General features: G+C 45.7%; 1 protein-coding gene across 1 annotated transcript in view; it reads right to left on the minus strand.

Moving 5' to 3' along the window:
- Window positions 1–573: 573 nt before the first annotated feature.
- Window positions 574–14,588, minus strand: part of LOC141235426 (uncharacterized) — a 108,755-nt gene continuing 94,740 nt past the window's right edge. Inside the window, exon 7 of the mRNA XM_073668109.1 lies at window positions 574–928. Coding sequence (XP_073524210.1) covers window positions 795–928 — 134 coding nt within the window. The 3' untranslated portion in view covers window positions 574–794. The remainder of the gene's footprint in view (window positions 929–14,588) is intronic.

Consider the following 14,588-nt stretch of genomic DNA (forward strand, 5'->3'; position numbering starts at 1 on the left):
AGTACAGTCTGTGTGCTCCCCTCCTCCCCTACCCTATGATACAATACAGTCTGTGTGATTTCTCCATCTCTGCACACTCTGACCTATACACTTTCCTCCCTCTCCACACTCTGATATAGTAGCCTGTGTGCTCCCCTCCTCCCCTACCCTCTGATACAATACAATCTGTCATTTCTCCCTCTCTGCACACTCTGACCTGTATGCTTTCCTCCCTCTCCACACTCTGATACAGTACAGTCTGTGTGCTCTCATTCTCCCCTACCCTCTGATACAATACAATCTGTGTGATTTCTCCATCTCTGCACACTCTGACCTATATGCTTTCCTCCCTTTCCACACTCTGATATAGTAGTCTGTGTGCTCTCCTCCTCCCTACCCTCTGATACAATACAATCTGTGTGATTTTTCCTCTGCACACTCTGACCTGCACGCTTTCCTCCCTCTCCACACTCTGATATAGTACAGTCTGTGTGCTCTCCTCCTCCCCTACTCTCCCCTATAAGACCTCAGAGATCACACATTTTTGGACAGAACGCTATTGAAAAGTTCTCTGGAATAAGTAATGAATTCTGATTGAATGCTAATAACGTTTTTTTATTCACAACATGAGCATGACTACACAATGACAAGCAGACATAATACCGCCACGTAGACGGAGCTCACATGCCCTCCACCACTTCTACATGTGATGAGATTATAACCATGGTCTGATGACACCAGACACAATGTATACTGATAGGAGCCGTGTCTCTATACGTGGCTGGATGACGCCTGGATCCCGGACAGACACACGTTTAGCTGTAAGTTATCTTGCAGCATCGGGCTGATGTCCAGTCGATGTTACTACACTGACAATGGCAGGTGTTCTGATTTCTGATGTCCCATGAGCCACAGGCCATCCCGCAGGAGCAAGATAAAGGGACGAAATCTACAGGAGAAGGAAAGAGTATTATAGGAGTAATTCATTATGTGCAGGGCAGTCATCTGTGGACTGAAGAGCCACCAGCCTGTGGGTCAACTGGGAGTTTCCTGTTGCTCATGTCTAGCTCTGTGTGATGTCACTGAGGAGTTTCCTGTTGCTCATGTCTAGCTCTGTGTGATGTCACTGAGGAGTTTCCTGTTGCTCATGTCTAGCTCTGTGTGAGGTCACTGAGGAGTTTCCTGTTGCTCATGTCTACCTCTGTGTGATGTCACTGAGGAGTTTCCTGTAGCTCATGTCTACCTCTGTGTGTGATGTCACTGGGGAGTTTCCTGTTGCTCATGTCTAGCACTGTGTGTGATGTCACTGAGGAGTTTCCTGTTGCTCATGTCTACCTCTGTGTGATGTCACTGAGGAGTTTCCTGTTGTTCATGTCTACCTCTGTGTGTGATGTCACTGAGGAGTTTCCTGTTGCTCATGTCTAGCACTATGTGTGATGTCACTGAGGAGTTTCCTGTTGCTCATGTCTAGCTCTGTGTGATGTCACTGAGGAGTTTCCTGTTGCTCATGTCAAGCTCAGTGTGATGTCACTGAGGAGTTTCCTGTTGCTCATGTCTAGCTCAGTGTGATGTCACTGGGGAGTTTCCTGTTGCTCATGTCTAGCTCTGTGTGATGTCACTGAGGAGTTTCCTGTTGCTCATGTCTAGCTCTGTGTGATGTCACTGGGGAGATTCCTGTTGCTCATGTCTAGCACTGTGTGATGTCACTGAGGAGTTTCCTGTTGCTTATGTCTAGCTCAGTGTGATGTCACTGGGGAGTTTCCTGTTGCTCATGTCTAGCACTGTGTGATGTCACTGAGGAGTTTCCTGTTGTTCATGTCTAGCTCAGTGTGATGTCACTGGGGGGTTTCCTGTTGCTCATGTCTAGCTCAGTGTGATGTCACTGAGGAGTTTCCTGTTGTTCATGCCTACCTCTGTGTGATGTCACTGGGGAGTTTCCTGTTGTTCATGTCTAGCTCTGCGTGATATCACTGAGGAGTTTCCTGTTGCTCATTTATAGCTCTGTGTGATGTAACTGGGGAGTTTCCTGTTGCTCATGTCTACCTCTGTGTGATGTCACTGAGGAGTTCCCTGTTGCTCATGTCTAGCTCTGTGTGATGTCACTGAGGAGTTTCCTCTTGCTCATGTCTACCTCTGTGTGATGTCACTGAGGAGTTTCCTGTTGTTCATGTCTACCTCTGTGTGTGATGTCACTGAGGAGTTTCCTGTTGCTCATGTCTAGCACTATGTGTGATGTCACTGAGGAGTTTCCTGTTGCTCATGTCTAGCTCTGTGTGATGTCACTGAGGAGTTTCCTGTTGCTCATGTCTAGCTCAGTGTGATGTCACTGAGGAGTTTCCTGTTGCTCATGTCTAGCTCAGTGTGATGTCACTGGGGAGTTTCCTGTTGCTCATGTCTAGCTCTGTGTGATGTCACTGAGGAGTTTCCTGTTGCTCATGTCTAGCTCTGTGTGATGTCACTGAGGAGTTTCCTGTTGCTCATGTCTAGCTCTGTGTGATGTCACTGGGGAGATTCCTGTAGCTCATGTCTAGCACTGTGTGATGTCACTGAGGAGTTTCCTGTTGCTCATGTCTAGCTCAGTGTGATGTCACTGGGGAGTTTCCTGTTGCTCATGTCTAGCACTGTGTGATGTCACTGAGGAGTTTCCTGTTGTTCATGTCTAGCTCAGTGTGATGTCACTGGGGGGTTTCCTGTTGCTCATGTCTAGCTCAGTGTGATGTCACTGAGGAGTTTCCTGTTGTTCATGTCTACCTCTGTGTGATGTCACTGGGGAGTTTCCTGTTGTTCATGTCTAGCTCTGTGTGATATCACTGAGGAGTTTCCTGTTGCTCATTTATAGCTCTGTGTGATGTAACTGGGGAGTTTCCTGTTGCTCATGTCTACCTCTGTGTGATGTCACTGAGGAGTTCCCTGTTGCTCATGTCTAGCTCTGTGTGATGTCACTGAGGAGTTTCCTCTTGCTCATGTCTACCTCTGTGTGATGTCACTGAGGAGTTTCCTGTTGCTCATGTCTAGCTCTGTGTGATGTCACTGGGGAGTTTCCTGTTGCTCATGTCTAGCACTGTGTGATGTCACTGAGGAGTTCCTGTTGCTCATGTCTAGCTCAGTGTGATGTCACTGGGGAGTTTCCTGTTGCTCATGTCAAGCACTGTGTGATGTCACTGAGGAGTTTCCTGTTGCTCATGACTAGCTCTGTGTGATGTCACTGAGGAGTTTCCTGTTGTTCATGTCTAGATCAGTGTGATGTCACTGGGGAGTTTCCTGTTGCTCATGTCTAGCTCAGTGTGATGTCACTGAGGAGTTTCCTGTTGTTCATGTCTACCTGTGTGTGATGTCAATGGGGAGTTTCCTGTTGCTCATGTCTACCTATGTGTGATGTCACTGGGTAGTTTCCTGTTGTTCATGTCTAGCTCTGTGTGATGTCACTGAGGAGTTTCCTGTTGCTCATTTCTAGCTCTGTGTAATGTTACTGGGGAGTTTCCTGTTGCTCATGTCTACCTCTGTGTGATGTCACTGAGGAGTTTCCTCTTGCTCATGTCTACCTCTATGTGATGTCACTGAGGAATTTCCTGTTGCTCATGTCTAGCTCTGTGTGATGTCACTGAGGAGTTCCCTGTTGCTCATGTCTAGCTCTGTGTGATGTCACTGAGGAGTTTCCTCTTGCTCATGTCTACCTCTGTGTGATATCACTCAGGAGTTTCCTCTTGCTCATGTCTAGCTCTGTGTGATGTCACTGAGGAGTTTCCTGTTGCTCATGTCTACCTCTGTGTGATGTCACTGGGGAGTTTCCTGTTGCTCATGTCTACCTCTGTGTGATGTCACTGAGGAGTTTCCTGTTGTTCATGTCTAGCTCTGTGTGATGTCACCAGGGAGTTTCCTGTTGCTCATGTCTAGCTCTGTGTGATGTCACTGAGGAGTTTCCTGTTGTTCATGTCTAGCTCAGTGTGATGTCACTGAGGAGTTTCCTGTTGCTCATGTCTAGCTCTGTGTGAGGTCACGGAGGAGTGTCCTCTTGCTCATGTCTACCTCTGTGTGATGTCACTGAGGAGTTTCCTGTTGCTCATGTCTAGCACTGTGTGATGTCACTAAGGAGTTTCCTCTTGCTCATGTCTAGCTCTGTGTGATGTCACTGAGGAGTTTACTGTTGCTCATGTCTAGCTCAGTGTGATGTCACTGAGGAGTTTCCTGTTGTTCATGTCTACCTCTGAGTGATGTCACTGGGGAGTTTCCTGTTGCTCATGTCTACCTCTGTGTGATGTCAATGGGGAGTTTCCTGTTGTTCATGTCTAGCTCTGTGTGATGTCACTGAGGAGTTTCCTGTTGCTCATTTCTAGCTCTGTTTGATGTTACTGGGGAGTTTCCTGTTGCTCATGTCTACCTCTGTGTGATGTCACTGAGGAGTTCCCTGTTGCTCATGTCTAGCTCTGTGTGATGTCACTGAGGAGTTTCCTGTTGCTCATGTCTAGCTCAATGTGATGTCACTGAGGAGTTTCCTGTCGCTCATGTCTACCTCTGTGTGATGTCACTGAGGAGTTCCCTGTTGCTCATGTCTACCTCAGTGTGATGTCACTGAGGAGTTCCCTGTTGCTCATGTCTACCTCTGTGTGATGTCACTGAGGAGTTTCCTGTTGCTCATGTCTAGCTCAGTGTGATGTCCCTGGGGAGTTTCCTGTTGCTCATGTCTAGCTCTGTGTGATGTCACTGAGGAGTTTCCTGTTGCTCATGTCTAGCTCAGTTTGATGTCCCTGGGTGTTTCCTGTTGCTCATGTCTAGCACTGTGTGATGTCACTGAGGAGTTTCCTGTTGCTCATGTCTAGCTCAGTGTGATGTCCCTGGGGAGTTTCCTGTTACTCATGTCTAGCTCTGTGTGATGTCACTGAGGAGTTTCCTGTTGCTCATGTCTAGCTCAGTGTGATGTCACTGGGGAGTTTCCTTTTGCTCATGTCTAGCACTGTGTGATGTCACTGAGGAGTTTCCTGTTGCTCATGTCTAGCTCTGTGTGAGGTCACTGAGGAGTTTCCTGTTGCTCATGTCTAGCTCTGTGTGATGTCACTGAGGAGTTTCCTGTTGCTCATTTCTAGCTCTGTGTGATGTTACTGGGGAGTTTCCTGTTGCTCATGTCTACCTCTGTGTGATGTCACTGAGGAGTTCCCTGTTGCTCATGTCTAGCTCTGTGTGATGTCACTGAGGAGTTTCCTGTTGCTCATGTCTAGCTCAATGTGATGTCACTGAGGAGTTTCCTGTCGCTCATGTCTACCTCTGTGTGATGTCACTGAGGAGTTCCCTGTTGCTCATGTCTACCTCTGTGTGATGTCACTGAGGAGTTCCCTCTTGCTCATGTCTACCTCTGTGTGATGTCACTGAGGAGTTTCCTGTTGCTCATGTCTAGCTCAGTGTGATGTCCCTGGGGAGTTTCCTGTTGCTCATGTCTAGCTCTGTGTGATGTCACTGAGGAGTTTCCTGTTGCTCATGTCTAGCTCAGTGTGATGTCCCTGGGTGTTTCCTGTTGCTCATGTCTAGCACTGTGTTATGTCACTGAGGAGTTTCCTGTTGCTCATGTCTAGCTCAGTGTGATGTCCCTGGAGAGTTTCCTGTTGCTCATGTCTAGCTCTGTGTGATGTCACTGAGGAGTTTCCTGTTGCTCATGTCTAGCTCAGTGTGATGTCACTGGGGAGTTTCCTTTTGCTCATGTCTAGCACTGTGTGATGTCACTGAGGAGTTTCCTGTTGCTCATGTCTAGCTCTGTGTGACGTCACTGAGGAGTTACCTGTTGCTCATGTCTAGCTCTGTGTGATGTCACTGAGGAGTTTCCTGTTGCTCATGTCTAGCTCAGTGTGATGTCACTGGGGAGTTTCCTGTTGCTCATGTCTACCTCTGTGTAATGTCACTGAGGAGTTTCCTGTTGCTCATGTCTAGCTCTGTGTGAGGTCACTGAGGAGTGTCCTCTTGCTCATGTCTAGCACTGCGTGATGTCACTGAGGAGTTTCCTCTTGCTCATGTCTAGCTCTGTCTGTGATGTCAATGAGGAGTTCCCTGTTGTTCATGTCTACCTCTGTGTGATGTCACTGAGGAGTTTCCTGTTGCTCATGTCTAGCTCTGTGTGATGTCACTGAGGAGTTTCCTGTTGCTCATGTCTAGCACTGTGTGATGTCACTGATGAGTTTCCTGTTGCTCATGTCTAGCTCAGTGTGATGTCACTGGGGAGTTTCCTGTTGCTCATGTCTAGCTCTGTGTGATGTCACTGAGGAGTTTCCTGTTGCACATGTCTAGCTCTGTTTGATGTCACTGAGGAGTTTCCTCTTGCTCATGTCTAGCTCTGTGTGATGTCACTGAGGAGTTTCCTCTTGCTCATGTCTACCTCTGTGTGATGTCACTGAGGAGTCTCCTGTTGCTCATGTCTAGCTCTGTGTGATGTCACTGAGGAGTTTACTGTTGCTCATGTCTAGCTCAGTGTGATGTCACTGAGGAGTTTCCTGTTGTTCATGTCTACCTCTGAGTGATGTCACTGGGGAGTTTCCTGTTGCTCATGTCTAGCTCAGTGTGATGTCACTGGGGAGTTTCCTTTTGCTCATGTCTAGCACTGTGTGATGTCACTGAGGAGTTTCCTGTTGCTCATGTCTAACTCTGTGTGAGGTCACTGAGGAGTTTCCTGTTGCTCATGTCTAGCTCTGTGTGATGTCACTGAGGAGTTTCCTGTTGCTCATGTCTAGCTCAGTGTGATGTCACTGGGGAGTTTCCTGTTGCTCATGTCTACCTCTGTGTAATGTCACTGAGGAGTTTCCTGTTGCTCATGTCTAGCTCTGTGTGAGGTCACTGAGGAGTGTCCTCTTGCTCATGTCTAGCTCAGTGTGATGTCACTGAGGAGTTTCCTGTTGCTCATGTCTAGCACTGTGTGATGTCACTGAGGAGTTTCCTCTTGCTCATGTCTAGCTCTGTCTGTGATGTCACTGAGGAGTTCCCTGTTGTTCATGTCTACCTCTGTGTGATGTCACTGAGGAGTTTCCTGTTGCTCATGTCTAGCTCTGTGTGATGTCACTGAGGAGTTTCCTGTTGCTCATGTCTAGCACTGTGTGATGTCACTGATGAGTTTCCTGTTGCTCATGTCTAGCTCAGTGTGATGTCACTGGGGAGTTTCCTGTTGCTCATGTCTAGCTCTGTGTGATGTCACTGAGGAGTTTCCTGTTGCACATGTCTAGCTCTGTTTGATGTCACTGAGGAGTTTCCTCTTGCTCATGTCTAGCTCTGTGTGATGTCACTGAGGAGTTTACTGTTGCCCATGTCTAGCTCTGTGTGATGTCACTGAGGAGTTTCCTCTTGCTCATGTCTACCTCTGTGTGATGTCACTGAGGAGTTTCCTGTTGCTCATGTCTAGCTCTGTGTGATGTCACTGGGGAGTTTCCTGTTGCTCATGTCTAGCACTGTGTGATGTCACTGAGGAGTTCTTGTTGCTCATGTCTAGCTCAGTGTGATGTCACTGGGGAGTTTCCTGTTGCTCATGTCAAGCACTGTGTGATGTCACTGAGGAGTTTCCTGTTGCTCATGTCTAGCTCTGTGTGATGTCACTGAGGAGTTTCCTGTTGTTCATGTCTAGCTCTGTGTGATGTCACCAGGGAGTTTCCTGTTGCTCATGTCTAGCTCTGTGTGATGTCACTGAGGAGTTTCCTGTTGTTCATGTCTAGCTCAGTGTGATGTCACTGGGGAGTTTCCTGTTGCTCATGTCTAGCTCAGTGTGATGTCACTGAGGAGTTTCCTGTTGTTCATGTCTACCTCTGTGTGATGTCAATGGGGAGTTTCCTGTTGCTCATGTCTACCTATGTGTGATGTCACTGAGGAGTTTCCTGTTGCTCATGTCTAGCTCTGTGTGATGTCACTGAGGAGTTTCCTGTTGCTCATGTCTAGCACTGTGTGATGTCACTGATGAGTTTCCTGTTGCTCATGTCTAGCTCAGTGTGATGTCACTGGGGAGGTTCCTGTTGCTCATGTCTAGCTCCGTGTGATGTCACTGAGGAGTTTCCTGTTGCACATGTCTAGCTCTGTTTGATGTCACTGAGGAGTTTCCTCTTGCTCATGTCTAGCTCTGTGTGATGTCACTGAGGAGTTTCCTCTTGCTCATGTCTACCTCTGTGTGATGTCACTGAGGAGTCTCCTGTTGCTCATAGAATCATAGAATCATAGAATCATAGAATGGTAGAGTTGGAAGGGACCTCCTGGGTCATCTGGTCCAACCCCCTGCTCAAAGCAGGATTCACTAAATCATCTCAGACAGATGTCTGTCCAGCCTCTGTTTGAAGACGTCCATTGAAGGGGAACTCACCACCTGTCGTGGCAGCCTGTTCCACTCATTAATCACCCTAACTGTCAAAAAGTTTTTTCTAATATCTAATCTGTGTCTCCTCCCATTTAGTTTCATCCCATTGCTTCTAGTCTTTCCTTGTGCAAATGAGAATAAAGATGATCCTTCTACAATGTGACAGCCCTTGACATATTTGTAGACAGCTATTAAGTCTCCTCTCAGTCTTCTTTTTTGCAAGCTAAACATTCCCAAATCCTGCAACCGTTCCTCATAGGACATGGTTTGCAGACCAGTCACCATTCTGGTCGCTCTTCTCTGAACTTGCTCCAGTTTGTCTATGTCTTTTTTAAAATGTGGTGCCCAAAACTGTACACAGTATTCCAGATGAGGTCTGACCAAAGAGGAGTAAAGACCAATAATGACTTCACGTGATCTAGACTGTATGCTTCTGTTAATACATCCCAGAATTGTATTTGCCTTTTTTGCTGCTGCATCACACTGTTGACTCATGTTCAGTCTATGATCTATTAGTATACCTAAGTCTTTTTCACATGTACTGTTGCTTAGCTCTATTCCTCCCATTCTGTATATGCTTTTTTCATTTTTATTGCCCAGATGTAGTACTTTGCATTTTTCCCTATTAAAAACCATTCTGTTGGTTGCTGCCCACTGCTCCAGTTTATTTAGGTCTTTTTGAATCCTCTCTCTCTCTTCTCTAGTATTAGCTATCCCTCCTAGCTTAGTGTCATCAGCAAATTTAATCAGTTTACCCTCAATTCCTTCATCTAAATCATTGATAAAGATGTTGAACAATACAGGTCCCAGGACGGAGCCCTGTGGTACCCCACTTGAGACATTCATCCAGCTGGATGTGAAGCCATTTACAATCACCCTTTGAGTCCGATCACTAAGCCAGTTATGAATCCACCTAACAGTTGCCTGGTCCATTGCATACTTGGTCATTTTTTCAATAAGGATGGTGTGAGATACTTTGTCAAATGCTTTGCTGAAGTCAAGATATACTATATCTACAGCATTTCCCTGATCCACCCAGTCAGTGATTCTGTCATAGAAGGAAATTAAGTTAGTCTGACATGACTTGTTAGTTATAAACCCATGCTGACTCTGGTTAATCACTTCATTCTTATCCAGGTACTTACATACATGTTGTTTAATAATTTGTTCAAAGATCTTTCCTGGTATAGAAGTCAGACTCACCGGCCTATAGTTCCCTGGGTCCACCTTCTTCCCCTTTTTGAAGATAGGAACAACATTTGCTCTTCTCCAGTCTTCTGGGACTTCTCCTGTTCTCCAAGAATTTTCAAAGTTTATGGAGAGTGGTTCTAAAATTTCTTCTACGATCTCCTTCAGTACTCTGGGGTGTAATTCATCTGGATCTGGAGACTTGAACTCATTTATGTTAGCTAAATATTCCCTCACAATCTTTCTGTTTACAGATAACTTGGATTCTTCTATTCCTTTAAAAGGACAGTGAAGATCAGTTGATGTTACATTTTCTTTCTGAGAGAAAACAGATGCAAAATAGGAATTAAAAAGTTTGGCCTTCTCAACATCCTCTCTTACCATTTCTCCATTTTCATCCTGTAAAAATCCTATAGCATCTTTGACTTTTCTTTTACTTTTGACATACCCCCAAAATCCTTTTTTATTGCTTTTGACATCTCTTGCAAGCCTTAATTCATTGTCAGCTTTAGCTAACCTGATACATGCCCTGCAGGATCTGCAGACTGCATTATAATCTTCTTTAGATATGCCTCCCTCTTTCCATTTAATAAACATTTCTTTCTTTCTTTTTAGCATGTGTTTAAGTTCTGTGTTCATCCATCCTGGTTTCCTTAAATGCTTCCCATTCTTCCTACTTTTCGGGATTGTTAACGATTGTGCTTTGAGAATCTCATTTTTAAAAATTTCCCATCCTTCCTGGACATTTTTGTCCTTAAGGACATCCAGCCATTGGATCCCTCCTATTCTCTTTCTGAGTCTCTTAAAATCTGCCTTTCTAAAATCTAACCTTGAAGTTTGAGTCTTCACATGTCTTCCTCCTCTAGTTATCCAAAATTCTATAATAGCATGATCGCTGCCTCCTAGGGTCCCAGCCACTTTTACCTCCTCAACCATTTCCTCCTTGTTTATAAGGATTAGATCCAAAGTAGCAGATCCCCTTGTTTTCTCCCCTACCTTTTGGAAGATAAAGTTGTCAGCAAGAGAGGATAAGAATTTGCTTGACCTGTTAGTTTTACTTGAGAGAGATTCCCAACAAATGTCTGGATAGTTGAAATCTCCCATGACCACTACGTCATATTTTTTGGAGAACTTGGTCATTTGATACATAAAGAGTTCATCCATATCTTCAGCTTGCCCAGGTGGCCTGTAGTAAATGCCTACAATGGTGTCCTTTCCGTTGTTCTCTCCTTGTATTCTTACCCAAACAGTTTCCACAGAACTCCCAGTCTCTGAAGCTTCAATCTCTGTGCAGATATACGCTTTTCTAACATACAATGCGACACCTCCTCCTCGTTTATCAAGTCTGTTTCTTGCAAATAAGTTGTATCCTTTTAGCCTTTTATTCCAATCATGTGTATCGTCCCACCAAGTTTCAGTGATTCCAATGACATCATATTCCTTTTCCTGCATTAGTAGTTCCAATTCTCCTTGTTTGTTGCCCATGCTTTGTGCATTTGTATAAAAACATTTTAGTTTATGATTGGTTTCTCTTCCTCCCATATTTTTATTATTTAGATTTTTTTGTCTTTGTTCTTCTTTTCCACTTCCAGTAGCAGAGATCTCAATAGTATTTGTCAGCTGTATGGCTTTCTCTGGCCTTTTGCTTCCCTTCCCACATTGTTCTAGTTTAAAGCTCTTCTGATGAGTGTAGCAAGGCGACTTCCAAATACATGTTTTCCAGTCTTCGTAAGGTGCACCCCATCTCTAGCAAGTAGTCCATCGTATAGGTAATTCATTCCGTGATCCAGAAATCCAAATCCTTGTTGACGGCACCATCGACGTAGCCAGTTGTTCACCTGTAGAATCTTATTCCACCTCATTGTTCCATGGCCATCCACTGGGAGGATGGATGAGAAGACCACCTGCGCTCCCAATTCTTTCACTTTCTTGCCTAAGTCTTCAAAGTCACTGCAGATGGTTTCCAGGTCCTTTCTTGCGGTGTCATTTGTCCCCACATGTATTAGCAGGAATGGGTAGTGATCTGTAGGTCTGAAGAGTCTTGATATCCTGTCAGACACATCTTTAATTTTTGCTCCTGGAAGACAGCACATTTCTCTTGAGGTTATGTCTGGTCTGCAGATAGCGGCCTCTGTTCCTCTTAACAGGGAATCCCCCATGACCACCACTCTCCGTTTTTTCTTCACAACATTCTTCTTTCTCCATCCAGGAGGATTCTGAGGGCTTACAAGGTTATTCATTGCTGGCAAAGTCTTATCTTGCTGTATTTCTTCATGGTTCTCCTGTGTGAGAGCCTGGTACTGGTTCCTGAGCAGTATGGGTGCTGACTGCCTCTCGATCCTCCGGCTTCTGTGGGTCACATGCTTCCATTCCTCTGTTTCGTCAGGTGCAGTTCGAATTTCTTCTCTTTCTGAATCATGAAGAGATAATTCTGCTCTGTCTAAGAACTCTTCACCTTCCTTAATGATTTTCAAGGTAGTTAACCTCTCTTCTAGATTTCGCAACTTTTCCTCCAACAGGGACACAAGCTTGCATTTCTGGCATGTGAAGTTTGGCTTTTCCACTGGCAAGTCTGTGAACATGTAGCAGGATATGCAGTTCACCAAATGGCTCCTGGACTCTTCCATGTTCTTATTGTTAATGTTCTGAAAACAGTGAAAAAAGCTTAAAAAAAAAGCTTCAAATACCGGCGCGCGGTTTACCGATGTCCTCTTTTCAGCTCCAACAGCCAAAATCCAGTGTTCTTTGAGCTCACGGAGACTCTTCACTTACCCCAAAATGCAATGGGAATATGCAAATTATCTCCTCAGGACTCCTCCCCTGGTTTACCGATGTCCTCTTTTCAGCTCCAACAGCCAAAATCCAGTGTTCTTTGCGCTCACGGAGACTCTTCACTTACCCCAAAATGCAGTGGGAATATGCAAATTATCTCCTCAGGACTCCTCCCCATGTCTAGCTCAGTGTGATGTCACTGAGGAGTTTCCTGTTGTTCATGTCTACCTCTGAGTGATGTCACTGGGGAGTTTCCTGTTGCTCATGTCTACCTCTGCGTGATGTCACTGGGGAGTTTCCTGTTGTTCATGTCTAGCTCTGTGTGATGTCACTGAGGAGTTTCCTGTTGCTCATTTCTAGCTGTGTGTGATGTTACTGGGGAGTTTCCTGTTGCTCATGTCTAGCTCTGTGTGATGTCACTGAGGAGTTCCCTGTTGCTCATGTCTAGCTCTGTGTGATGTCACTGAGGAGTTTCCTCTTGCTCATGTCTACCTCTGTGTGATGTCACTGAGGAGTTTCCTGTTGCTCATGTCTAGCTCAGTGTGATGTCACTGAGGAGTTTCCTGTTGCTCATGTCTACCTCTGTGTGATGTCACTGAGGAGTTCCCTGTTGCTCATGTCTACCTCTGTGTGATGTCACTGAGGAGTTTCCTGTTGCTCATGTCTAGCTCAGTGTGATGTCACTGGGGAGTTTCCTTTTGCTCATGTCTAGCACTGTGTGATGTCACTGAGGAGTTTCCTGTTGCCCATGTCTAGCTCTGTGTGAGGTCACTGAGGAGTTTCCTCTTGCTCATGTCTACCTCTGTGTGATGTCACTGAGGAGTTTTCTGTTGCTCATGTCTAGCTCTGTCTCTGTGTGATGTCACTGGGGAGTTTCCTGTTGCTCATGTCTAGCACTGTGTGATGTCACTGAGGAGTTCTTGTTGCTCATGTCTAGCTCAGTGTGATGTCACTGGGGAGTTTCCTGTTGCTCATGTCAAGCACTGTGTGATGTCACTGAGGAGTTTCCTGTTGCTCATGTCTAGCTCTGTGTGATGTCACTGAGGAGTTTCCTGTTGTTCATGTCTAGCTCTGTGTGATGTCACCAGGGAGTTTCCTGTTGCTCATGTCTAGCTCTGTGTGATGTCACTGAGGAGTTTCCTGTTGTTCATGTCTAGCTCAGTGTGATGTCACTGGGGAGTTTCCTGTTGCTCATGTCTAGCTCAGTGTGATGTCACTGAGGAGTTTCCTGTTGCTCATGTCTACCTCTGTGTGATGTCAATGGGGAGTTTCCTGTTGCTCATGTCTACCTATGTGTGATGTCACTGGGTAGTTTCCTGTTGTTCATGTCTAGCTCTGTGTGATGTTACTGGGGAGTTTCCTGTTGCTCATTTCTAGCTCTGTGTGATGTTACTGGGGAGTTTCCTGTTGCTCATGTCTACCTCTGTGTGATGTCACTGAGGAGTTTCCTCTTGCTCATGTCTACCTCTGTGTGATGTCACTGAGGAGTTTCCTGTTGCTCATGTCTAGCTCAGTGTGATGTCACTGAGGAGTTCCCTATTGCTCATGTCTAGCTCTGTGTGATGTCACTGAGGAGTTTCCTCTTGCTCATGTCTAGCTCTGTGTGATGTCACTGAGGAGTTTCCTGTTGCTCATGTCTACCTCTGTGTGATGTCACTGGGGAGTTTCCTGTTGCTCATGTCTACCTCTGCGTGATGTCACTGAGGAGTTTCCTGTTGTTCATCTCTAGCTCTGTGTGATGTCACCAGGGAGTTTCCTGTTGCTCATGTCTAGCTCTGTGTGATGTCACTGAGGAATTTCCTGTTGTTCATGTCTAGCTCAGTGTGATGTCACTGAGGAGTTTCCTGTTGCTCATGTCTAGCTCTGTGTGAGGTCACTGAGGAGTGTCCTCTTGCTCATGTCTACCTCTGTGTGATGTCACTGAGGAGTTTACTGTTGCTCATGTCTAGCACTGTGTGATGTCACTGAGGAGTTTCCTCTTGCTCATGTCTAGCTCTGTGTGATGTCACTGAGGAGTTTACTGTTGCTCATGTCTAGCTCAGTGTGATGTCACTGAGGAGTTTCCTGTTGTTCATGTCTACCTCTGAGTGATGTCACTGGGGAGATTCCTGTTGCTCATGTCTACCTCTGTGTGATGTCACTGGGGAGTTTCCTGTTGTTCATGTCTAGCTCTGTGTGATGTCACTGAGGAGTTTCCTGTTGCTCATTTCTAGCTCTGTGTGATGTTACTGGGGAGTTTCCTGTTGCTCATGTCTACCTCTGTGTGATGTCACTGAGGAGTTCCCTGTTGCTCATGTCTAGCTCTGTGTGATGTCACTGAGGAGTTTCCTGTTGCTCATGT

Source organism: Phyllobates terribilis, unplaced genomic scaffold (genome assembly GCF_046119375.1).
Source record: "Phyllobates terribilis strain yellow unplaced genomic scaffold, ASM4611937v1 Scaffold_664__1_contigs__length_860015, whole genome shotgun sequence".
NCBI lineage: Eukaryota > Metazoa > Chordata > Amphibia > Anura > Dendrobatidae > Phyllobates > Phyllobates terribilis.